This window comes from Bubalus bubalis, chromosome 8 (assembly GCF_019923935.1).
Source record: "Bubalus bubalis isolate 160015118507 breed Murrah chromosome 8, NDDB_SH_1, whole genome shotgun sequence".
NCBI lineage: Eukaryota > Metazoa > Chordata > Mammalia > Artiodactyla > Bovidae > Bubalus > Bubalus bubalis.
This window is the reverse complement of record NC_059164.1, coordinates 114,051,141-114,076,477: the sequence shown is the minus strand read 5'-3', so window position 1 is coordinate 114,076,477 and position 25,337 is coordinate 114,051,141. Positions and strand designations below refer to the sequence as shown.

Here is a 25,337-nt window from a genome sequence, read left to right as displayed (position 1 = left end):
GCGCTTTACGTGTTGCAGACGCGCGCACTCTCTCTCGTCTCTGAAGGAACGTGTGTCAGCTCCTGGGGCCGTCAGTGCTCAACTTCCGCTCCCGGCCACGCCGGCGTCCTCTGCTCAGTGGCTTCTCCGCTTAAGATGTTTCCAAATGGCTCGTTCACACCTGCCTTCCTGCTTCTCGGTGTTGGTTTCATTCCTGGTCGTGTGAAGGGTTTTTAACCTCCCGTGTTCAGTCCGTCATCTTTTTTGAGGGCTCTTGGTATCTGCTCTCCTTTTCCTTCCTTCCTCTGTCGCCTCCCTTCCGTCCACGTCCCGGATCCTCGTGCTAACAGCCTGTAAAGACCCTGTTTTTCCCCGTCTGCTGTCTTAGCAGCACATACATGTCTGTGTGCGTGTGGGAAGGCAGGGTCATGTTACCTACACATCCCTGTGTCTTCCTTTTCTCGCTAGTATTTAGGCACCTCTAGCTCTAATTCATTCTTCAGTGGCTCTGTTACTTTCTGTGAAATCGATGAGCTGTGATTGGTTAAACCATTGTACTACTGCCGAGTGTTTCTTTTGTTTGGAGTTCTTTCCCGAAACAGCATTGCCATCAGGACTTGTACAGATACCCATGTAACTTCTGTGGAGTGTGTGCTCCCAAGTGAGGTTTCTGCATAGAAGTACATGTACTTTTCATTTTCGTAGACATCGCCTGTTTTCTACACAGGCTGTAACAGTATGCTCTTCTCCTGCAGAGTATGAACCTTTTTCTTGTTTTCCCATTTGAAGTGTTAGGGCCCTTTTATACTTTTGCCGCATGTTAAGCACAGACTGATGTTGTCACCTCGGCTGTAGCCTTTTGGGTTTTCCATTTGTGTTTCTTGCTGTGAACTGCATTGCATATCCGCATCCTTTGTCCATTTTTCAATTTATAAGAACTTCTACTATTTGGCAAAAGATGTGTTTTAGGGGAAAATACCTCAGTAAGTGTGGAATGTTTTTTACTATAGGCGTATTAATTTTTATACAGTCAAACATATAATTTTCTATAGCTTCTATTCTTGGTTAAGACCGTAGATTGCATATGTAGTTTCTTAGATTCTTTTTCTTTCAGTGATTTAATTTTTTGTGGTTTAAGACAATTTTTTTTTTCTTCTGTTGAATAACCAGTTGTGGGGACCATTTAATAATATATAACCCATCCATATTAAACTGAATTTCAATACCACCAAGCTACTTCATGAAGTTGTTCGCGTGTGCCTGGCTGTTTGGATTCTCGGTTCATTTCCAGTGACTTCTGGTCTCTTTCACTGAGCTGTACTCATCTCCGTGCAGTTTCTTTTTGTATATCCTGCTTTGTCACATCGAAGTCACATCTGGAATTGAACACACAAACCGCATGAGTATTTATTTTCAGAAGTTAATTCTCACCCCAGAGTCTCCCAACAACAGCCCCCATACCTACCATCTATTCCCAGATGATACTTGACAAGGACTGTGTCCGGTGGTGGGGGTCTTCTGGTCAGTTTAGTTGAGAATGCAGAAACTCACATTGTAATAGGCCCTTAGTTAGCCTTGTTCCTGCTTCGTAAGTTTTTCATGTCCTTTTAGAAATCATGGTGGGATAAAATAAACAGCAGAAGCCATTAGTCTGTTTAGTTGGTGGGATCTGGGTGTGATATCACGTACGGGAGAAGATGTGTGAAAGTCATTCAGTCGTGTCCGACTCTGCGACCGCATGGACTATACATATACAGTCCATGGAATTCCCCAGGCCAGAATACTGGAGTGGGTAGCCTTTCCTTTCTCCAGGGGATCTTCCCAAGCCAGGGATCAAACCGAGGTCCTCCCGCATTGCAGGCGGATTCTTTACCAGCTGAGATACCAGGGAAGCCCACCAGAAAAGATGGCCAGATAGAAACACTTTGTAAAAATGCCCTCAGGGTTTAGTGTAAAAAAAGACAAACAAGGGAGTGATACCATGACTTTAGGTGGAAAAATTAAAGATCAAGTCCAGTGTTAAGGGTCCAGATGAGAGCGAGGTCAGTACAAAGGTCACGTGAGTCCAGGTGGGGCCTTCCAGGGAGTCTGCTGTGACTGAGGGCAGGACCTTTGCCTGAAGGAGCACGCAGGCCTGTTGTCCATGGAAGCCAGAGGCTCTGAGGCGTGCCTGCGCGTTTCCACAGGGGCTGGGCCTATACGCTGCCCGGGACATCGAGAAGCACACCATGGTCATCGAGTACATCGGGACCATCATTCGGAACGAGGTCGCCAACAGGAAGGAGAAGCTCTACGAGTCCCAGGTGAGCCCGCGCCCTCCTGTGCCTGGGGCGCCTGGGGCCAGGGCTGGCTGTGACCCTAGAAACCACACCTGGATAGTCGTGTGTTTTCCCCGTTTTTTCCGTCGGCGTTACCGTCTGCGAGGCTGTCACAGGATCAGTGAGCCTGGCTTAACCCGCGACGCGAACGGGCGTCGGTTTCTTTTTCAGAACCGAGGCGTGTACATGTTCCGCATGGACAGTGACCACGTGATCGATGCCACGCTCACGGGAGGGCCTGCCAGGTGAGGCGGGGGCCAGGGTTGGGGGGGCCCTTCAGTCACGGCAGGAGTTTTTACTCAACGTTCTTCCCGTGCGTTTGGGAATTCCCTGGCGGTCCGGGGTTAGGACGTTCACTGCCAGGGCCGGGCTCCCTGGCCGGCCGGGGCGCGGGATCCTGCAGCCGCGCCGCTGTCTGTGTCCGTGGGCTCGCGTGCTATGAGCGGGCAGGTGGGAAGGGCCCGCCCGGCTGTTGGACGGTGAGCCATCTCTGGACTGCTGGCCCGCAGGTACATCAACCACTCATGTGCGCCCAACTGCGTGGCGGAGGTGGTGACCTTCGAGCGCGGCCACAAGATCATCATCAGCTCCAGTCGGAGAATCCAGAAAGGAGAAGAGGTAAGCTCCGCCCCGCCCGCCCACGCTCCCCACGCCTCGCGCCCCGGCGCGCGGCCCTCCGTTGATAAACGACGCCTGCGCGGAGCTGACGGCGCTCAGGTCACGGCACTGGCGCCTCTGTGGCCCCGGGGTGAGCCCGGTGCTCGTACTCCGTCCGGACCAGTACCCGCTCCCAGGTTCTCTGCGCGCAGGTTTCTGGAGCCTGGCTCCTCCGTTAGTCGTCCCTTCCCTCCGCCCCGCGTGTCACCCGTGAGGATTGCCCTCAGCCTCCGTCATCGCCTTGATGTTCCCCGACTTGGTCACAGATGTGATGAGCACGTTTCGGGGCTGAATCGGGGGCCCTGGGAAGCGGCTGCCCGGCGGGGCAGGTTCTGTGGGGGCCTCCCCTCTTTACGGGGGTGCGGAACCCGAGGGTCTTCACTCGGTTGAGCCTCCAGCCCTTCCCTGAGAGGACGCTTGTACTTTGCGGTCATCTTACTAGAACGTGCTTTTTTAAATCAAGTTGACCCAAGGCTCGTCTTGCATGTCTCACTAACTGGATGTGAAAGGACCCATTTGAGGCCCCGGGCCTGGTGCCCCAGGCGGGCGGCGTGGCCTGGGGACAGCGGAGGCCCCCCACTCCTGGCCGTGCCCCCCACCTTGCTCGAGTTGTCGGGGGCCCCCTTGACGCCACCCAAGCCTCTGCTTTATCGTGCAAGGGAGCCGCCCTGAGTCCTCAGGGAAGAGCTGTAGATGGTGGGAGTGCCGCGAGGAGGGGGAGCCCCCAGGACCGCGGGGCGCCCCGAGGGGCGGGAGGGCTGCTTCCTGTGGCGTGCCGGCCGCGGCCTGTCCGTCCTCGGCTCGGGGTCCGGGGGAGGCCGGCCGTCCCGCAAGCGTGCAGCCGCTCTGACCACAGGGCTTCTCACGCGGGGGAGACGCAGGCCCGGGGAAGTCCCCGGTGACCGCGCTGCCGTCGGGCGGGAAGCGGGGGGAAGCCCGGGCGGCTGAGGACGGGAGCGGCCTCTCACTGTGTGTCTTTGCGGACAGCTGTGCTATGACTATAAGTTTGACTTTGAGGACGACCAGCACAAGATCCCCTGTCACTGCGGAGCCGTGAATTGCCGCAAGTGGATGAACTGACGCGACCCCGCGCCTCGGAGGGCGGCTCCTCCCTGGGAGCAGCGAGTCCACGCACCGTTGGAATTTCGCAGACAGAAGAGAGGTTTTTGTTTCTGTTTTATGACTTTTTTGAAAACTAGCTCCTGGGAGTCCTGATTTCCTCGGTCCTTGAGTTAAGTTAGGAGCACCAGGAGGAAGCCGACCGAGGCCACTTGACCCGAGCTGCCGAGGTTGAAGATTTGCAGAATGGTCCAGCACTTTTTTTGTTTCCTTTTCCTTTCTTTTCTTTTTTCTTTCTGTGGGTGGGTTTTGTTTCCTCTTGTTTCTTTAGTCTCACTAAGGAGAAACTTTTACTGGGGCAAAGAGCCGACGGCTGCCCTGCCCCAGGGCGGGGCCTTCCTATGAATGTAAGACTGAGATCACCAGCGAGAGGGAGATGTCCAAAGTGCTGGCCACGGCCTTATCTGAGGAAGGGGCAGGCCCTCTGACTTAGGAGTTTTTTAAAACTAAAGTAGACACCACTGAACAAGGAATGTACTGAGATGACTTCCTTAGGAATAGAGCTAAGGGACAATAACTTGCACTAAATACATTTAAATACTTGATTCCATGAGTCAGTTTATGTAGTTTTTGATTTCTGTAAAATAAGAGAAACTTTTTGTATTTATTATTGAATAAGTGAATGAAGCTATTTTTAAATAAAAGTTAGAAGAAAGCCAAGCTGCTGCTGTTACCTGCAAAACTAACAAACCCTGTTACTTTGTACAAACATGTAAATATTTTGAGAAAAAAAATACAGTATAAAAATAGTTATTGACCAAATGCTACCAGGCTCTGCAGCAGCTCGGGTGCTTATAAAATGTTCATAGGGATGTTACAATATAATTTTGTTATTAAATATGCCATTATAATTATGTAATAACCAAAATTTCCACCTAGAGTGTTTGGGGCTTTTTGGAAACTACAGTCTATTAGTACTTGTTTTATACACCTTACTTCTGATAGAACGGAGTGTATGCTATGACTACAACTTTTATAGCTGTTTTGGTAACTTAAACTAATTTTTTCACATTATATTGTTGCATCCCTACTTCTTCAGTCAGGTTTTTTGTGCTTTTACAATTTGTGATAACTGTGAATAACTGCTTAAAAACAACCCCAAATGGAAGCTGAATTTTTCTTCAGCAAAAGTAGTTTTGATTAGAACTTTGTTTCAAGCCACACACAAAACAAAAATCATGTAAGCATACTAGGATCATGTAGCAGGAACTCAAATTTAACTCTCTAGCTTATTTAACACAAAAATTTGAAAAAAAAAAAAAAAAAAAAGGAGAGATGTGACTGCTTGCAACTGCAGGACCCCGGCAGTAGGGTTTCGGAAGATGTAATTTTAAGATGTGTTCGTATGAACTGTTTGTTTACATTTCTTTAATTAAAACACACACACACACAGTTTTGTGTTTGCTTGTAGAAATTTAATCAGCATTTTGAACCAGGTTAGCTTTTTATTTTGTACTTAAAATTCTGGTACTGACACTTCACAGGCTGAGTGTAAAATGAAGTTTTTGTGTGCACAATTCAAGTGGACTGTAAGCTGTTGGTATATCCAGTGACGCAGTTCTGAACTTGTAATGTATATGGCATGATGTATTTTTATCTTACAGAATAAATCAATTGTATATATTTTTCTCTTGATAAATAGCTGTATGAAATTTGTTTCTTGAATATTTTTCTTCTCTTGTACAATATCCTGACATCCCACCAGTATTTGTCCTCCGGGTTTTTGTTTTGTTTTCTGTTCTGTATAATAGTATCTAATGTTGGCAAAAATTGAATTTTTTGAAGTATACAGAGTGTTATGGGTTTTGGAATTTGTGGACACAGATTTAGAAGATCACCATTTACAAATAAAATATTTTACATCTATTTAAGCTGCCTGAGTCTCTGTTAGTGTTCCGGTCTCAACTCAGAAACCGATGAGTGTTTGAACTAAACCAACAGGCTGGTCTACCCTTTCTGAGTGAGTGGATGTAGTCAACTTGCTTCTCTTTCTTTTTGGATGTAAGTTCATAACTCAGGCCAAACAGACTCTTTCTGTGGTTGGGTAAAGAAGGGTAACTGGTTTCTTTTTAGGATGTTTTCAAGGCCAAAGTGAAAAATCTTCCTGGTGTTTCATTCCCTTGTTTAAAGTCTCTTTTTATTGTTAAATTCAGTCCTCTGATTTATTTTTGGAAGCAGCTCTTCCAGACTTGCTGTGTGTAGAGACTTTATTTCTCCTGTTGTATTTCAGATTTAACTCAAAGGAGTTGCTAAGAATTTAACTGCCTAGAATCCCACTCAATTTATACAACAGCTTGTGCTTCGTGAACAGCCTAAAACAGCTTCTGTACCGCGCGGTGTTACAGCAAGCCTCCAGGCATCCGTCATCTGACCGGTTGGCGTTTGCTGCTCGTCGGAAGCTGTCCGTGTCTGCGAAGCTGTCCGTCGGGATGGGCCTGGATGAGCCAGCGTCCGGCCGGGCTGGGAGGCCCTTCTTGGGCAGCCGTTCCTCCTCGGATCCCACCCCGCCTCTCACCACCCAGCAGGCAAGGAGGGAGACCTGGCGTCTCCGCCCGGCCTGCGAGCAGGGCGGTTCCGGCTGCCAGCGCCTCTGACCTGCGTTAACCTGGCCGCTTTCTCTGGGCCCCTCTGGTGACGATGTCTTTCCAGGTCTAGAAATCCTCGTTGGGTTTCAGAATTCGTGCTTTAATGCTGTGTTGGGTTATGTTGCGCTATTTTTAAAACTGTTTGTTTTTTCTGGTGGCAGTTTACTGATGCGCATCAGTTCATTTTGAAGCTCGTTCTGGAGGCGTCCTGAGGAGGAACCTGACCTGGGGGGGCACACGGGTGCCCTGGGTGTTGGGTGAGGGGCCTGCCTTGGCCTGTTGAGGTCACAGCTTCCCACAAGTTAGTCTCTCCTTGGAATGTGTTCTAGGCTCATTCTCGGGGGGTCACACTTAGCCGTGGACAGACGGACAGAGCCAGACTCAGAGACTCGTCTGCACGTTTCTGAACCCTCTTTCTCGGTGGCCCCATATTCTGTTCTGCAAATTCCAGTCCGTAGGCCCCCCGGCTCGCTCTCCCACTACAAGAGCGCACTACGCTTCCAGTCGATCCCTGTTCCCGATCAGCAGTCTACCCCGAGGCTTCCTCTTGCTTCCTGTCCCACGTGTGGGTCACGCACAGGCCTCTCAGCTGTTGACTTGTCTGGAGTTGACCTTGTCACCTAGGTGCGTCATGGCCATTGCCTGCTCTGAGCGGATGTGGGGGTCTGCTGGGCGGAACCCCGAAGCTGCACCACGGTACCTTCTCTGTTTCCTCAGAACCCATCACATTGGTCTTTCTGTTTGTTTTAACCACTTTAATGGTATCTGACTGGTTTTAACCTGTATTCTGTATTTCCCTCATAACCGTCTGTGACATTTAACCTTTTTCATACATGGAGCCATTTTATGCATCGTTCCTTAAGAGTCTGTGAGTATTCTGTCCATTTTGAAAATGGTTTAATTTTTTATCTTTGGCAGCACTGGGTCTGTGTGGCGTGTGTTGGCCGCTCTCTGGTTGCCACTGTCCACCATCACGGTCACCTCTCCAGTTGCAGAGCGCGGTCTCATAACTGCTGCACACGCTCAGCTGCTCCGGGGCACGTGGGATCCTCCTGGCCCAGGGCTTGAACCTGTGTCCCCTGCATTGGCAGGCAGAGGCATCTCAAGCACTGACCCACCAGGGACGTCCCTTAAATTAATTGAGTTTTAAGCACTTCATACAATCCAGGTACAAGTCTGTGGTGTATAGACTTCTTTCTCAATGTTGTCTTCATCAGAAGATTTTAATTTTGATAAAGTGATTCATTGATCTTTGATGACTGCTTTAAAATGAGTAAAGAAATCTTTGCCTCTCCTATATGAAGAGGTATTTGTCATTTTTCTCTAAAAGCTTTATAGTTTTCTTTTATTTAGATCTGTGACCATGTTGAAATAAATTTTGTGTATAAGATAGGAGTCAAAGTTCATTTTTATCTATAGGAACAGAAAATTACTTCAGTACCATTTTTATAAAGATCCTTCACTATCTCTGGAGTTTGCTCAAACTCATGTCCATGTATTTAGGTTTTCTTTAATTTCTCTTAGCAATGTTTTGTATTTTTCACTGTACAAATCTTATTTTCATATTTTTGATGCTATTGTAAATTAGTTACAATCCCAGTTGTTTTATTTTGAACTGTCTGTTGCTATAATGTGCTCAGTTGCTTCAGTTGAGTCTCTCTTCGACACCATGGACTGTAGTCCGCCAGGCTCCTCTGTCCGTGGGATTCTCCAGGCAAGAATACTGGGGTGGGTTGCCATTTCCTCCTCCAGGGGATCTTCCCAGCCCAGGGACCCAACCCAGGTCTGCCTTCACCTCCTGCACTGCGGGCGGATTCTTCACCCCCTGAGCCACCTGGGAAGCTATATAGAGGCACAACACACTTTTTAAACATGTTTGTGTTTTTTTTGGCTGCGCAGCTTGTGGACGTAGTTCTCTGACTAGGAGTTGAACTTGGGCCCTTGGCAGCGAGAGTCCCAACCACCAGACCACCAGGGAGTTCCCACGATTCATTTCTGTGTTGACGTTTTGTCTTGTGGTCCTGAGAAACTCCTTTGGGTGCCTTTGCTGCAACCGATGCACCCACCCCGACACATCATTCTCGCCCACATCCATAGCTGACATGACACTTCACACTTGGTTTTACTTGCTCTGTGGGTTCTGACTGCTGTGTGACGTGTGTCCACCTGCGTGATAGGCTCCTCCACAGCAGTAGTTGCCCTGCCTGAAGAGTCCTGTGCCCTGCCCGTATCCTTCTCCCCGCATCCTGCCCCTGGCAATGAGCGATATATTACTGTCTCCGTGGTTCTCCCTTTTCCAGAATGTCCTGGAGTTGGAATCATATAGTATGTAGGCTTTGCGGGTGGCTTCTTTCACTAAGTAACGTACATTAAAGGTTCCTCCAGTTTTTTTGTGACTTGATAGCTTATTTTTTCTTAGCGCTAAATACTCCATTGTCTAGAAGGAGCAGTTTACCCGTTCGCCTACAGAAGGATATCATAGTTGCTTCCAGATTTTGGTGATTACAAATGAAACTGCTGTAAACATCTCGTGTGCAGGCTTTTGATCGTATGATGCGTTTAGCTCTGCAAGAAACTGCCAAACTGTTTTCCAAAGTGGCCATACCCTTTTGCATTCCCAGCAGCAGTGAAGGAGAGTTCCCACTGCTTATCTGTTTTTAACATCTGCAGAATCTCTAGTGACGTTGCCACTCAGTATTGATGTTGGTAATTTCTAATTTATCAATAATCTTAATCCAGCTTTGGTTTCATTAACTTTGTGTTGTTTCTCTTTCATGTCTGTCTAGTATGTCTTCTTTGCTTTTCTAACTTTGTCTACTTTAAGGTGGAAGCTTGTCGTTAATTTTAAACCTTTATCCTTTTCTAATACAACTCAGTTCTATAAACTTCCCACGTAGTGAGTGAGCTACATCCTATAGTCTGTGATATGTTGTGTTTTCATTTTCAGGCAGCTGAAAATAGCCTTTTGGCTTCTTTGGGGACCCACAGAGTATTGGGAAATAAGTTCTTGGTTGATCTTCCAGGTACCACCCATCTATCTGGCTAATTTCTGTTGTTACTGATTGCTACTGTAATTTGCACGAGTTGAATCTATATAAATTTACTGATTTCTTTAACGTCCTGGAATGTGATCTCTGTCAGTAAATTTTTCATGCGCACTTGAAAAGGCTGCGTGTTCTCTGTCAAGCTGGTTAATAGTGTTGTGCGTTTACATTTTATCCTCCTGTTCCATCCACTTGTTTGGTGACACAGTTGAAGTTGTGTTGTTAGGTTTATAGATGCTTGAGATTATAAAAGGGGTATTATCTCCAGGGGTATTCTTTGCTCTGAAATCTCCTTTGTCTAATATTAATTTAGCTACTCTGGATATCTTCCAGTGGGTGTTCAACATTTATATATCTCCCCATCCTTTAACACTTGCATCATCTTCTTTACAGTGAGTTTCTTACAGGCAGCGTATAGTTGAATCTTACATTTTTATCCTTCTAACTGGGGACACTGACCCATTTACATAGCTAGTGCCAGCCTGTTGGTGGGCAGAGCAAGGTCCTCAAGTTTGCTTCCAGGGCCCAGGGGTCCCAGAGCTGGTATCAGATTGCTAGTGGCTGGTCCGCAGACTGCAGGGCTGTGGTTTTCTCTTGGCCAGTGGATGAGGCGCGTTCTGAAGCTCGAGCAGGTCTGCTGCCTGTGTGCTGGTGTGTGGGGCCAAGCCCTGGGGGTCTGAAGGCACCCTGTCTTAGATGAGTGGGTGCCCGGTTAGATGTCTGGTCAGAGATGTGCCTGCAGGTTGCTGGGCCAGTGGGAGAATTCCAAACTGGTGTTCACCAGCACACCCAGGATAGAACAAGCTCCCGGAAATGGATGCACCAGGGTCTGTCCCCAGGATGCCTCCTGCCTCTTTGGGAACTCTGCAAGAGCAGTAGGTAGGTCTGTCTGCCCCAGGCTCTGTTGCAATTAACTGCTTCTGCCCTGGGTCCCAGAGTGTGTGCGTCTTCTCGGGTGAAGTCTCTGCTTCCCCCGGCTCTCTGTGACTCCTGGAAGTAAACTGGACTTGTCTTCCTGGTGCAAGACCCCAGGGCTGGGGCGCAGCGTGGGGTTTCGACCCCGCGTTGTAATCACCCTCCCGTCTGTGGGTCACACACCTGGGGGATGGACTGGACTAGGCGGCGACTCCATCCTACCTGTGTTGTCGTGTGGATGGAGAGGGTCTTTTCTGATGATAGGTTCTGGTCTTTTTCATCAATGGTTTTCCTGCAAATAGTTGTTGTAATTTTGGTGTGCCCGTGAGAGGAGGCAAGCTTAGGGTCTTTCTGCTTCACCATCCTGACCACTCATTCTCCTCTTAGCTGCTCCAAGATGTCATGGGGGCTGGACTTGGTTTTCAAGACTTTGGTGAGGCCACACAGGCACAATCCAGGCTCAGGAGGACCCGTTTACATCTAATCAAATTATATTTAATGTGATTATTGATTCTGACCTTTGAAGTAATTGTTCAGTGTGTGTGTATACACGTATTATCCTGTAACACGTTTCAAATATGGTACTTCAACTTTGCTTTGTGCTTCAACATAAGAAAAATTCCCCCTGAGATGCACTTTTAGTGAAAAAACTCAGTTTATATTTGGATATGTATGGTATATACAGATGATTCCTAAATTCATACCTCTGAGATGTATCTTCTGAAATCCTGATCTGTTTTAACAACTCTACCTGGGTGTTTCGCAGGCACCTTGGAGGCTGAAGGTATGTGAATCTAAATACTTACAACTCACATGGTTCAAGCTAAGAAACCAACACCCCTGAGGTCACTTAGGGCTGGGACCTACCTCGCTCACTGGTCCATCAGCCAAACCTCAGTGAGCTTCTTACCACGTATCACACACACACAGAGCAAAGGCTCCCATACGAGACGAAAGAAGGAGCAGACAAAGAATCCCAGGGTGAATACTCAAAAGGATCCTTTAATGTAAATGTGGACAGTACCATATTCATCAAAATAATTTATAATATTAACTGCCTCTTAAATATAATCTTATAAATGAATGCCTTCTGAAGTTTAAAGTGGATTCAGTATATTTAAAATTATTCAGAACATGGTAGTAGAAATTTAAAAATTAACCATCACCTATGAAATCTAAGAAGGGAAATCACGACAAGTTTCTGAACAGACACATTAATCTCCTGGGCTTTATCCTTCTACACAACCTGACTTTCTCAAAGAGTTAACACTGCATTCTGGTTTCCCACCATAAGGAGGAAATTCCTTAACAGCAGTCCAGAAATGACTTCAGCCTCTTGGGGAAGCATACTTCTTCAGCTCCGTGGTGAGGATAAGCACGACAGTCACTGTTCCGTCCACCTTAAGATTCCAAATGCCACTGCTGTGAGGGGGAGCCATCACAGATCGCCATGGCAACAGAGCCTTTGTGACTCAGCGGATCGACTGCTCGCAGGCACTGGCCCACTGATACCTGGTACAGCCTGTTACTCCTCTGAAAATAAAGCAGAGAAAAACCACCACCAATACTTGTGTTAAAAAAACTTACTGCCAGAATAGGGTAAAGAGGAAGCAAAAATCTCGACGGGATGTGGAACAGAAGATGACTTGTGGGCTGCTGCACACTCAGAACCACCATCTGCAAGCTAGACCATGAGCCCTCACACCTCCCGCCACCATCAGGCAAGTTCCTCACCCCAAAGGTCCACTGCTGGGAGCCCCCAGACCCGTGGCACTTCATGAGCCGCGGGGGGTCAGAGGAGCGAGTTTCTGACATATCCAGGCAAAGGAGATTATTTAAGACCAACTCATGTTCTTCATTATAAATCCAAACCTAAGGAAGAAAAAAAAAATGTTAAAACCTCAAATTTTGCTTTAGGTTCTGAAATTCAGATTGCACGACCCTTCGCACATTTCGTGCAGGAGTGGACTGACTTGACCGACTGAAGATCCCAGCATTTTACACTGCTTTAACTCTGGGTCTGTGTAAGGACAGCGGGAGCCCAGCGAGGCTGCTGCTTTGCCCTGTGTACGCAGAAGACTCAGGGCTTTTATTATGAGGTCCACATTCCTCATCACATCGGCCTAGAATGTTATACTCTAATCCCAGGGCCTGGTTTCACTGATGATCTTTATGGTCTCAGTTTTTTCAGGAAAAACAAAGGCCTGGGTGTGGCTGAAATGGATAAGTGCAATGAATAATTTTTCTCCAACATGCAGCATCGGTAAATCGAAAAGGAAAACATTTTCTCCTATCCTCTGAATATCGCTGCTTTCTCACATGGGTCCAAGACGTGTGTGCTGAGCCGTAACACGGGGCGAGGGCTGCCCATCACTGCTGCTGTGACAGAACATCGCCTACGCTGTCTGACAAAGGAGCCAGCGGCCCACGTGTGGCTGATGAGAACTGGAAATGGACGGTTAAAATGTTTAAATTTCAACAGCCACACGTGGCTGGGTGTTTAGTACAATTCTGTGCAGTCACAGCATAGTATGGACAGAATCACTCCACCTCCGCAAACGTCTTAACGTTTTTCTGGAATGAATTTCAGTCATCTCATCCTCACTACAGTTCACTTCCCTGTCCACAATACGGACAGCTCTCACACCCAGATGTGGCACAAAGTCTTTTTCAACCGTGTTTTCCAGTATGTTGACATCTTAGTGTGCCTGGACTCTAGAAATATGCTGTTATGAAACTGCATGCTTTGAAATCTATCCAAAAGTGGCCCAGGTGTTTTCCATTCCTGAACGACCCCGTCCGCCACTCAGAGTCACCGAAAGGACACACACAGTGTGAGAATAAATTATGTGAATGACAGGAATTGACATTTTGTTGTGGTTCCCTCTGAACTACTAAAAATGAGGAAAACTCAGTTCCACAGAAAACTTGAAAGAAGGTGTACTTTGCCATTTCTAATAAATCCATATGGCTTTCAATTTATATACTTCAAATTCATTCTGTGTAACTGAGAAGAATGCTCTAAACAAAATACTACAGGAGACAACAAATTAATGATCTCTAAAATCATTCCCAATCTAAACAACAATTTAACTTCAGCAAGCAGTGTTTGAGAAAGTTCGACAGCCCCATGTAAATCAAAGAAGTTACACCATACGCTAAAAGACTTAAAATGTAAGACATGACCCCATACAACTCCTAGAAGAGAACATAGGCAAAACACTGACATTTTAATTGTACCAGTGTTTTCTTAGGTCAGCCTTCCAAAGTAAAAGAAAAGCAAACATAAACAAATGGGACCTACCCAAACCTACAAAGTTTTTACACAGCAAAGGAAACCATAAGCGAAATGAAACGACAGCCTACGTATGGACTGGGAGAAAATACTCACAGATGATGCAGCTGATGACTTAATTTTCCAAAATACAAAAATAGTTAATACAACTTAACAACAGCAGCAACAAACCACCCAATCAAAAAATGGGCAGAAGACTAAAGAAGACATACCGATGGCCAGCAGCCACAGGAGACGGTCCTCACACCGCTCGTTATTAGAAAACCCACAAACCACAGTGCGCTGCCAGCACACAACCGTCAGACAGGCCGCCATTAAAAGCGCACACGTGACGTGCTGGACGGTGTGCAGCAAAGGAACGCTCCTGTATTGTTGATGGGAAAGTGAACTGGTGCAGCAACAGTATGGGAGGGGCCTCAAAAAACTAACCCTAGAGTCGCCACATGCCCCAGCAGTCCCACTCCTGGGCACATATTTGGACAAAACTAATTCAAACAGAGCCGTGCAGCCCTGTGCTCACAGCAGCACTGCTCACGGTGGCCAAGACGTGGAGCAACCCAAACGTCCACCGAGGGACGGACGGGTAAGGATGATGTGGGTGTAATGGGGTACTACTGCTCAGCCCTAATAACGCCGTTTGCAGCAACGTGGACGGACCTAGAGGTTATCCTACTAAGTGAAGCCAGTCAGAGAAAAATACCGTACAATGTCACTTATATGCAGAATCTATATAGGACACTAATGAACTTGTCTATGAAGCAGAAACAGATCCACAGAGAACACACTTGTTGCCAGGTGGGGAGAGGAATGGACTGAGAATTTGGGATTAACAGATGCAAACTATTAAGATACAACATGGTCCTACCGTACAGCACAGGGAACTCGATTCAACATCCTGTGATAACCATAATGGAGAAGAGAGTGAAGACATATGTATAATATGTATGTATCCCTCTTTCCTGTACGGTGGAAATTAACATCATAAATCAACTATGCCTCATTAAAAACAAACCCAAAACTACAGAAGGAAAGTCAGAGTAAAACCTTGATGTCTGTTCCCCCCGCCCCACCCTCAAGAGTGACCGCAGGCACTTCCCTGAAGGACCCCGCCGCGGGCATCACGCACCTGGTTTGGGTTGCTGTAGTCACATGCCTTCAGCACTACGAGGCCCCCCTTGTCACTCGGGCGGCCCTGGGCCACCAGACACTTGCTGGTCTGAAGGTGATAGAGCTGGAAAAGAAGAGACTGCTCCTAACAACGTGGTACGTATGGATGAATATACTATTTCAAAGGTATGGATTTGCAACGTCCTAAAAAGAGAAGCATTTTTTATTACTGAATTCTGGCTTCAGCACATAGGATCATCACAACAGAGACTTCAAGGTTATAGTCAATTTTAACAACATACGCAGGTGGTGTCAAGTAGAAATTCCACCTAAAGATACAAGATTTCTCATCTGTTCCAAGGGAGGAAGGAAATCAAATTTACCATCTCTGCACCAAAGATGACACTGAGTAAACAGAAACAAGAAGTGGAAACAGCCAGTACCTGGTTCAATCAACACACACCCGAGTGGGGATAAATACAGACTGTAAACGCCACAGGAACTGCAAAGATTTACATCAGAGAGTGTCTCGTCCAGGCAAAGTGGTCAGTGCTTGCTTTGTTGCTCAGCCGTGTTCAACTCTTTGCAACCCCATGGACTGTAGCCCACCAGGCTCCTCTGTCCATGGGATTCTCCAGGCAAGAAGACCGGAGTGGGTTGCCATGCCCTTCTCCAGGGGATCTTCCTGACCCAGGGATTGAACCAGGGTCCTCCCGCATTGCAGGCAGATTCTTTACCAGCTGAGCTAGCAGGGAAGCCCAAAGTGATCAGTTTGAAGGTTAAATGTGATTACATATGCAAGGCAGTAACAACAGGGATTTCAACTATATGATATGCACTCATTTTTACTTAAAGGGAAAGTACATAGTGATAAACATCTCAAGGACTTTTATAAGGCAGAGACAACAAAAGAGGAGAAAGCTCCAGGCTTCATTCCAGCCACTGAAGAGCTGCTGCCACTCAAAGAGCCAGGACACGGGGCGTGTGGTCTGCCGTCACGCCACACCAGAACCCGAGCCACCACTTCTCCCTTCCCGTCCACAGTGGCCCCATTTCCCCTTTCAGTCTCCTTTCTGGGCTCTGCCAGATGAATTTTACACTCACGTACAATGTCCTTGTGTCTTCACATTTATAGCCTCTTGGAAGCTAGCCCACAGCTTAAAGAATGTGCTGTGTTTTCTCTAAAACCGGCAGGTAAGGGATCTTAATATAAACAACAAAGATACTAAATATACCTGAATAGAGGAAATTCTCCTAAAAAATAGGTAATGAAAAGCAAGCTAAGGCCTATCTTAAATATTCTATGAAGTATACAATGTTGTTTATTTTATTAGACAACATTTACTGAAACACTGGGATAGAATCACTTTCTTACCCTTCCGCGCTGCAGGACTTTGGGGCGTTTTGGCCCCCTGTTGATAAAAATGGGTTGCTGGGGTTTGACATTGGGCCCAGATATCTGCATCTCCGGGTAAATGTTATCCAAATACCATTTAAATGATTTACAGTCCAGCTTCTTCCTCAATTCAACACGCTCACTGATGTTTCCATAATTTCTGGTTCTCAGATCAGGTCTTAAGGAAAAATACTGCTCCTGAATTAAAAAAAAAAAAAAAAGTAAGTGAACGGGTTTTTTTAGTCACCTCAGTAAAGTCATCAGAGAAGAAGCGGAGAGGAAGCAGGGGCTGAGGAGGAGCCTGGCTCTGCAGGAGTCACAAGAGCTCAGAGAGGGGAGCCGGGCGTCCTCCGACACCGGCTCATGACCTCTCAGACGAGACACTTGGCAGAGTTAAAAAGGAGTCAGAATAAAAAAACCGAGTCAAAGCCTGGGTAGAGAAAGGAGACCAGGAGAGAAGCAGCCGGCGCCCTGTCCCCGGGTGAGCGGCTCGTCTGCAGCCTCCCGAGGCCGGGCCTCACCTTGTACTCATCCAGCCACACGTGTGCCAGACGCAGGGAGTTGTGCGTCATGGTGTCCTGGCCCTCGGGGGACCCGTACGGCCGCCTTTTCCGGAAAATGTGTCCGACTCTAGAGCAAGGGATGATGAACAGCTTACCCCCACACATCCAGATCTGGTCAGAAGCAGAACACATGTTAATAGTGCCCACAGCGCTGCGGGGTCAGCACACAGCTTTCATGAGATTAACCTCTATTAAAAAGGTCTCTGAGACCCTGCAAGGGGTCTTAGCAGAATACAGTCAAAGCACGTATTTTTAAATTATCTGTCTTTATGATTAAAAAGAAACAAAACCCTAAAACACTTTGACATTCTTTTACTCTCCTACATCTAAAACTGTCTTCCCAGACATGATGTTTTGACAGAACAAGGAAGCTGACCTTCAGGACTTAGGGACGAAGAATGCTAATCAGTCCTCTAAGCTCAGTTTCACACGTACTTTCTCATAAAATACACACATTTTTGGAAAAATATTATTTTATAAAAAATACAGAGAGTCAGAAGATCTTAGTTCTGGTCTAAATTCTGCCCTTGACTGAGTCACTTTATTTAGTTATTTTAATTTTTATGAGATTCAGTTACCTTATCTACAAAGACTAATAATATCTGTTACAGCTCACAAATTGTAAAGATTATGTAAGAAAAACTGGGATCAATACATTTGCAAAGATACAAAACGACATACACAAGGTATTACGGTATCTGAACGGGGATCCCGTGACACACCAGGAGATGGGAACGAGAGCAAGAAATCCGCACTCGGTCCTTGCCCTCTTTCCACCTTTTCCAAAGCTTGTGTCCTGACCGCTAGCACAGCTCCCTGAGCCACAGATCCCACCCACGACTGTCATCTTTCCAGCCTCAGCAATGAGCGAAGAGATTGTGAAAGGTGAATTTCTTCTGTAGGTTGGAGGAATCTGTGTATACAAAGGATTCAGTAGTCTATGCAGGGGGCAAATATAATTTACCATTATCATCTGGGCTACTCCTGAAAGTAAAGGGGAGCTATTAGTAAAACTTCTCCAGGAGACAAGTGTAAACAAGGGTGACCTCAGGCAGTCAGGAGAATATGACGACCAGAACTGCGTATGTATCCTAGGCCATCAACCGAGATTAATGGACAAAGGGAAAACAAAACTCTAGAGTCAGTGCACACAAAGACCTCTAAATTTATACCACCTATCACTTTAAAATTCTTGTAAAATAAATATAAGGCTTCTCAGAGGCTTTTGCTATTTTGAATGGTATTATCTATATCATAAATTATGGTGAAATAGTAAGAGTAAATATGGGATCACAGATGAAAATTATATTTCACTGCACAATTAACATACCAAAAAAAATTTACCCGAAATGATATTTCTAAATTTTCTCCTCCCCAGATATCCATGCCACTGTCATACTGTCCAAGTTCATTGAAATAGTTTCTGTTCATGGCAAACAATCCTCCAGCCATTGTAGGTGACCTAGAAAGGGAAGACAGTTACTGTACCAATTCTATAGTCAATTATCTACTTGTTTTTTCAAAAAATTCGGTGCAGTTTTAGAACATTACTAATAAAAAGTCATGTCACCAACTCAATGACCTTAAGTTTGAGCAAGGTCCCGGAGACGGTGAAGGACAGGGAAGCCTGGTGGGGTGCAGTCCATGGGGTCACAAAGAGTCGGACATAACTGAGTGACTGAACAACAGCAACAATAAAAACTACATGAACTATTCTGCAATGTTTAATTTATGAGGGAATGAGCTGTGCTGCCTCATTAAGTTTTCTAGATCATGAGAGCTGGCAAGTAAAGGCTACCTTTCTAAGCATCACAAGTCCTTTTTTTCTTATGACTATGGTTGACAGGAATCCACCTGAACTGTTTAACTTCTGTTGACAGGCCCAGAGCCCCTGGGATAAAAACTGGGCTCCAGGGCCTGACGAGAGACCCGACAAACGCCACCCTTTGACCTGGACGCAAATGTGGTAGACCAGTGGTGCTCAAGCCGACGCTTCACTAAGTGTGGAGACATTTTCAGCTGTCACAGTTCAGGGGGAGGGGTGCTGCTAAATACCCTGAGATGCACTAGAGAGCCCCCCATCCCTGCCCACCACCCCCTCCAGGAAGAACCATCTGGCCCCGAAGGTCAATCCTGCCACAGCGGAGAAACCCTGTGTTTGTGAGAACCTGATGCAGACTGGCTCCCACAGAGACTCCAGCCTGGATTTCAGTCTCACTTCCTGGAACTCTGCACCAGGAGTCATGGGGTCTAGTCCTGAGCTGCTTCTCAGAGAGACACAATATTCTCTGCAGGAGAAGACGCTGCCCGTGTATGAATGTGTTTCTATCATTTTTCATATACAATGTCTGCCATTAGAAATAAACAAGCAAACTAACAAATAACCAGGCAATCAAGAAGATAAATCACACGAAAGTAAAAAAGAGAAACGATCTAAAACAGAAATACGGGCAGGGGTTTCAGACAACAGTTCTATCAGGCAGAGACTAACAACTGCTCAGTATGTTCAAGCATAAAAGACAAGACTGAGAATTTGGCAGATAATTAGATGCTATCAATAAACCAAATTTATGCATATCTGAAAAACACTCTGACAATGACAGAAAAAAAATGTAAGCAGCCGATGAACAGAGATTGCCTTCAAAAGAAACAAAAATAAGACAGTTGTTGACATCTCACCAGAAACAGTAGAAGCCAGAAAGTTCTTGAACAATACCTTCAAAGCCCTAAGAACGCATCTGCCAATCTAGAACTGAATATCAAGTAAAATTATTTTGCAAAATAATGATGAAACAAAGACATTTTCAGAAAAGGAGGAGTAATCGCACCTGAAGTTTCAGCAAAAACAGACAGAAACATGTGTCCTTGGGTCAGAATGGAAACAGACTCTAGGGGGGAGCTTGCAGACGCAGAAAGGATAAGAGGGGACTATACAGCTAAACCTGAATGAGTAACACCTGCACAAAAAGTGGCTTGTGGAGTTAAACATACACACCCATATTCAACACAATCTGAGGTGGGTAACTGGGGTAGGAGGAACATTGTGAGATCCTTGCTCTGTCTGGAGAAAGTACCAGTTTATATTACACTTTGATAAGTCATGGATGAAGGTTATATTCTCTAATTACCCACTAAGAACAGAACGTGAGAATGTATATAATGTCTAATAATGGGTGGCCGTTGGGAACAGAATAATAAATCGGAATTCAGACCAAAAGGGCAAAGAGAAAAGAATACAGAACAATTCTAAACTGTCATGCATCTATTAACATGGCCTCAAAATATATGAGGAAAATATATAAAGAATTACCAGGAGAAACAAACACACAGCTGTAGTGGGAAATTAATCCACCATTTTAAACAACTGATAAAACATATACATTTTTTAAAAAGAGTATTTTCACAACACAATAAACTTGACCCAACAGATGCTGAATCCCATCTTGACAACTGCAGAAAATACAGATTCTGACCACACTGTAAGCTAGGATTAAATAACGACTACAGAATTTCTATATGCCTGTAAAATAATCAATGTACTGCCAAATAAAGTACAGGTCAGAAAAAACACAACAAGGAAGACATTTTTAAATAAATGACAATTTAAAATGATATGTACATCACAATTTGTGGGATGCAGCTAAGGCTATGATTAGAAGAAAACTTACCATCTTTAAATATATATATATATATATGAAAAGAAAAAAGGCTAAAAATTAAAAAAATTTAAACATACAACTCAAGAAGTTAGCAACCTTGCTATATTGAGAGTGGAAGAGCTTATCCTTACCATTCAGAGAAGGGTGTCACATGATGCTGTCAAGAGTCAGAACAAAAAAACAATTTTTTTTTTTTTTTAAGTATCAAAAAGAACCAATACAGAAACAAAATAACCACACTGCAACAGGAAGAGAGAAGGAGTACCTGGAGTGATGTAAAATGAACTGCGTCTTCCTTTTCCCAGCAGAGCAGGTCTGAAGTTGGTGTGATGTTGGAAAGAGGACTACACATACTACCGTTTACAGTTCAGGAAGTAAACAGAAGACCAGGAAATAAAACCGGGTGAAAGGCTGCCTCTGGGGGGCAGGACTGAGAGTGGGGCAGGGGTAGACTTGGTCACTTCTCATCCTGAACTGTTCTATACTGTGATATGTTACTGTGAATACATGCTTTTGATTAAAAATGATATCAAAAATTAAACACACCCACCCATGAAGATGATGAAGAAACTGACCACTGCACTAAAACAAAGACTGAGAATACGGAGGACAGTCTAAGGATCCTCCTCGCCCTGGCGAAGGCACCTAAAGTGGAGTTGGCACTTGCCTGCCTCCAGTCCCAGAACGGGAGGGCGCAGACGGGCAGCGTCCCCACGGGCAGCCCTGCTCTCCGAGAGGCGCTCGTTACCAGACTCCCACCTGCAGGGCCGGGAGCAGAGGTGGGCAGAGCACCACACTGAACGCCCTGGCAGGAAGAAGGGCTGCCAGCCTGTGAAGACACAAGACCTGGGGGTGTCTCCATGGACTTCCCAGAAAACTGCCACAAAGTCTAAGAGCAGAAGACACCCCACCCTGCCAGGAACTCAGGTCAGCAACCTGAGCTGGCTGGGTCTCCATCAGCCTCCCCTCCAAATCGGCTTCGGATGAAAGGAAGCTGGCAAGTACCCGAAGGCCAGCTGAGGAGCCAGCGGCATTCCAGTGGGAGGTGTGGGCAAAGTGCTCTCGACTACAAGTGAAGACAGGCATGCCTATGACTGGGCAGCTTCACTCCTGCAAACCCGAAGCCATGAAGAAGGATGCTGACAACAGCTTTGACAAAATTCAATACCCATTTATGATAAAAATTCTCCAGAAAGTAGGCACAGAAGGAACCTACCGCAACATGATAAAGGCATAGCAAACATTATTCTCAATGGCGAAAAACTGAAAGTATTTAAGATCAGGTACAGGACAAGGTGCCCACTGTCGCCACTATTATTCCACATCGTTTGGAAGTCCTAGCCACGGCAGTCAGAGAAGAAGAAGAAATACAAGGAATCCAGATTGGAAAAGAAGTAAAACTCTCAGTTTGCAGATGACATGATACTACACATAGAAAACTCTAAAGATTCCACCAGAAAATTATTAAAGCTAATCAATGAATATAGTAAAGTCACAGGATACAAAATTAATACACAGAAATCCCTGCATTCTTACATACTAACAATGAAAAATCAGAGAAGTTAAGGAAACAATCCCATTCACCACTGCAACAAAAAGAATAAAATAGCTAGGAATAAACCTACTTAAAGAGACAAGTATATATAGTTTTCTGTATACAGTTTAATACAAGTTTAAACTATATACAAGTATATAGTTTTCTGTATATAGAAAACTATAAGACACTGATAAAAGAAACCAAAGATAACAAACAGCTGAAGAAATATACCATGTTCTTGGATTGGAAGAATCAATGTTGTGAAAATGACTATACCAAAGCAATCTACAGATTCAATGCAATTTCTATCAAACTACCAATGGCATTTGTCACAGAACTATTAATAACAGAACAAAAAATTTCACAATTTGTATGGAAACACAAAAGACCCCAAACAGCCAAAGCAATCTTGAGGGAAAACACAGGTCTGGAGCAATCAACCTTCCTGACTTCAGACTACACTACAAAGCTACAGTCACCAAGACAGTATGGTATCCACACAAAAACAAATACAGCTCAATGGAACAAGACAGAAAGCTCAGAGATAAGCCCACGCACCTATGGGCACCTTCTCTTTGACAGAGGAGGCAAGAACAATGAAGAAAAGACAGCCTCTTCAGTAAGTGGTGCTGGGAAAACTGGACAGCTACATGTAAAAGAATGAAACCAGAAAACTTCTAACACCATACACAAAAATAAACTAAAAATGGATTAAAGGCTTAAATGTAAAGTGAAAGTGAAGTTGCTCAGTCATGTCTGACTCTTTGGGACCCCATGGACTACAGCCTACCAGGCTCCTCCATCCTTGGGATTTTCCAGGCAAGAATACTGGAGGGGGCTGCCACTGAAGCCAGAAACTATAAAACTCTTAGAGGAAAACATGTGCAGTACAGCTTTGACATAAATGATAACAAGATCCTCTTTGACCCACCTCCTAGAGTAATGGAAATAAAAACAAACAAAGGGGGGCTAGTTAAACTGAAAAGCTTTTACACAGCAAAGGAAACAAGATTAAAAAACAAGCCTCAGTGAAAGGGGAAAAAAAGACAACCCTCAGAATGGGAGAAAATAATTGCAAATGAAACAACTGACAAACATTAACCTCCAAAATATACAAGCAGCTCATAACAGCTCAGTATCAGAAAAACAGCCTAATCAACTAATGGGCAGAAGACCTAAACAGACATTTCTCCAAAGACATACAAATGGCTGGTAAACACATGAAAAGATGCTCAACATCACTCATTATCAGAGAAATGCAAATCAAAACTGCAATGAAGTATCACGTCACACCAGTCAGAATGGCCATCATCCCAAAAGCTACAAACAATAAACGCTGGGGAGTGCTGAGAAAAGGTAGCCACCCTACACTCTTGGTAGGGATGTAAACTGATAGAGCCATCGTGGAGAACGGTATGGAGATTCCTTAAAAACTAGGAATAAATCTACCACATGACCCAGCAATCACTACTGGGCACATACCCTGAGAAAGCTACACCTCTAAAAGACACGTGTACCCCAGTGCTCACTGCAGCACTGTCTACAGTCGCCAGGACGTCGGAAGCAGCCGAGATGCCCATCTACAGATGGGTGACTGGGTGAAGGAGATGCGGTACATGCATACAGTGGACTATCACTCGGCCATGAAAAGAACGGATGTGAGTCAGTTCCTGTGGTGGATGAACCTAGAGCCTGTTATACAGAGTGAAGTAAATCAGAAAAACAAATATATATTAAAACACACACAGAAATATATTTAGCTATATATAGTGTGTATATCCCATGGACGGAGGAGCCTCGTAGGCTACAGTCCATGGGGTCGTTAGAGTCGGACACGACTGTGCAACTTCACTTTCATTTTTCACTTTCATGCATTGGAGAAGGAAATGGCAACCCACTCCAGTGTTCTTGCCTGGAGAATCCCAGGGACGGGGGAGCCTGGTGGGCTGCCGTCTATGGGGTCGCACAGAGTCGGACACGACTGAAGCGACTTAGCAGCAGCAGTGTGTATATATATAGTGGAGGACAGAGGAGCCTATTGTGATGCAGTCCATGGGGTCACAAACAGTTGAACATGACTTAGTGACGGAAGAGCAGCATGGAATCCAGCACAATGGTACTGATGGACCCATCTGCAGGAAAGGAATTGGGGACGTGGTGTAGAGAACGGACTTGCAGATACGGGGGGAAGGAGAACGTGGAACGAATGAAGGCAGTAGCTTCGACGTATGCACCATCATGTGTAGAACAAACAGCTGGTGAGACGCTGCTGTGTAACACGGCGAGCGCAGCCTGGCTCTCTGATGACGTAGAGGGCTGGGATGGGAGGGCGAGGGACGATATGGGCTGGTCTGCGTTGTTGTATGGCAGAGACCAACACAACATTGGAGAGCAACTTTCCTCCAAGTAAACGATACATTAAAAATAATGCTGAGAACAGTAGTGTGTATAACGGAAATAAAAAAACTGAAAACAACCCAACAGTAACTGGATAAATGTTATGATGTGTTAATATAATAATTATAAAAAGCAATAAAAATGATTCAACTACAGCTATGTAATGCAGCACAGAGGCTTTTAAAGCAATGTGACTAAAAGCAAGATGAGTCACAGCTTCATTTTCATGAAGTCTGAGAGCTGGGAAAACTGGACTAAATTACCCTGTTTAGGCATACATCGGTGGTGAAACTACAGGAGAGCAAGGGAACGATGAGGGTCCGGTTAGTGATGCCTCTGGGGGCCAGGCCAGGGGCTGTGGCCAGGAGAGGCACAGAGGCCGTGCGGGTGCTATTTCTTGACCTGGGCGGAGTTTCACAGGTGTTCACATTACAATCATTTACTAAGTTGTAGGCATACATACACACACACACAGATGTGTACTTTTTTACATATGCCATTTTTCACAATAAAAAACTTCTTTAAAAAAAGAACAGACCCAAGAACTTAAAAAAGTATAAATACAAATAAACATGAGATTGACATGAGAAATTTAGAACAAAACAGAAATAAGGAGAAATAACATATAGGAGCAGATTTATAATAGTCGAGAATGTGGATGAAAACTGAAAATAATTCACATACTATGACTTTGTGTGGTGCGTCCCTTGTAGCTCAGTCGGTAAAGCCTCTGCCTGCAACGCAGGAGACCTGCCTTCGATTCCTG

General features: G+C 45.3%; 2 protein-coding genes across 26 annotated transcripts in view; one reads left to right on the top strand and one right to left on the bottom strand.

Annotated features, from left to right (window-relative positions):
* The window catches only part of KMT2C (lysine methyltransferase 2C), a 262,120-nt gene extending 256,181 nt beyond the window's left edge, over positions 1 to 5,939 (top strand). For all 18 annotated transcript variants that reach the window (XM_025291876.3, XM_025291897.3, XM_025291882.3 and 15 more), the window contains 4 exons: positions 2,166 to 2,282; positions 2,469 to 2,542; positions 2,807 to 2,915; positions 3,942 to 5,939. In XM_025291876.3, the coding sequence (XP_025147661.3) occupies positions 2,166 to 2,282; positions 2,469 to 2,542; positions 2,807 to 2,915; positions 3,942 to 4,034 (393 nt within the window). In that variant the 3' untranslated portion in view covers positions 4,035 to 5,939. The remainder of the gene's footprint in view (positions 1 to 2,165; positions 2,283 to 2,468; positions 2,543 to 2,806; positions 2,916 to 3,941) is intronic.
* Positions 5,940 to 11,599: 5,660 nt separating this feature from the next.
* GALNT11 (polypeptide N-acetylgalactosaminyltransferase 11) overlaps positions 11,600 to 25,337 on the bottom strand; it is a 54,466-nt gene continuing 40,728 nt past the window's right edge. For 5 of the 8 annotated variants that reach the window (XM_006049611.4, XM_006049613.4, XM_006049612.4 and 2 more), the window contains exons 7-12: positions 18,323 to 18,440; positions 16,937 to 17,089; positions 16,395 to 16,613; positions 15,039 to 15,143; positions 12,352 to 12,489; positions 11,600 to 12,150 (exon numbers count right to left, since the gene is read on the bottom strand). In XM_006049611.4, coding sequence (XP_006049673.2) covers positions 12,019 to 12,150; positions 12,352 to 12,489; positions 15,039 to 15,143; positions 16,395 to 16,613; positions 16,937 to 17,089; positions 18,323 to 18,440 — 865 coding nt within the window. In that variant the 3' untranslated portion in view covers positions 11,600 to 12,018. Of the gene's footprint in view, positions 12,151 to 12,351; positions 12,490 to 15,038; positions 15,144 to 16,394; positions 16,614 to 16,936; positions 17,090 to 18,308; positions 18,441 to 25,337 lie in introns of those variants that run through there. The other 3 variants (XM_044947103.2, XR_006553018.2, XR_006553017.2) reach the window with 2 other exon arrangements.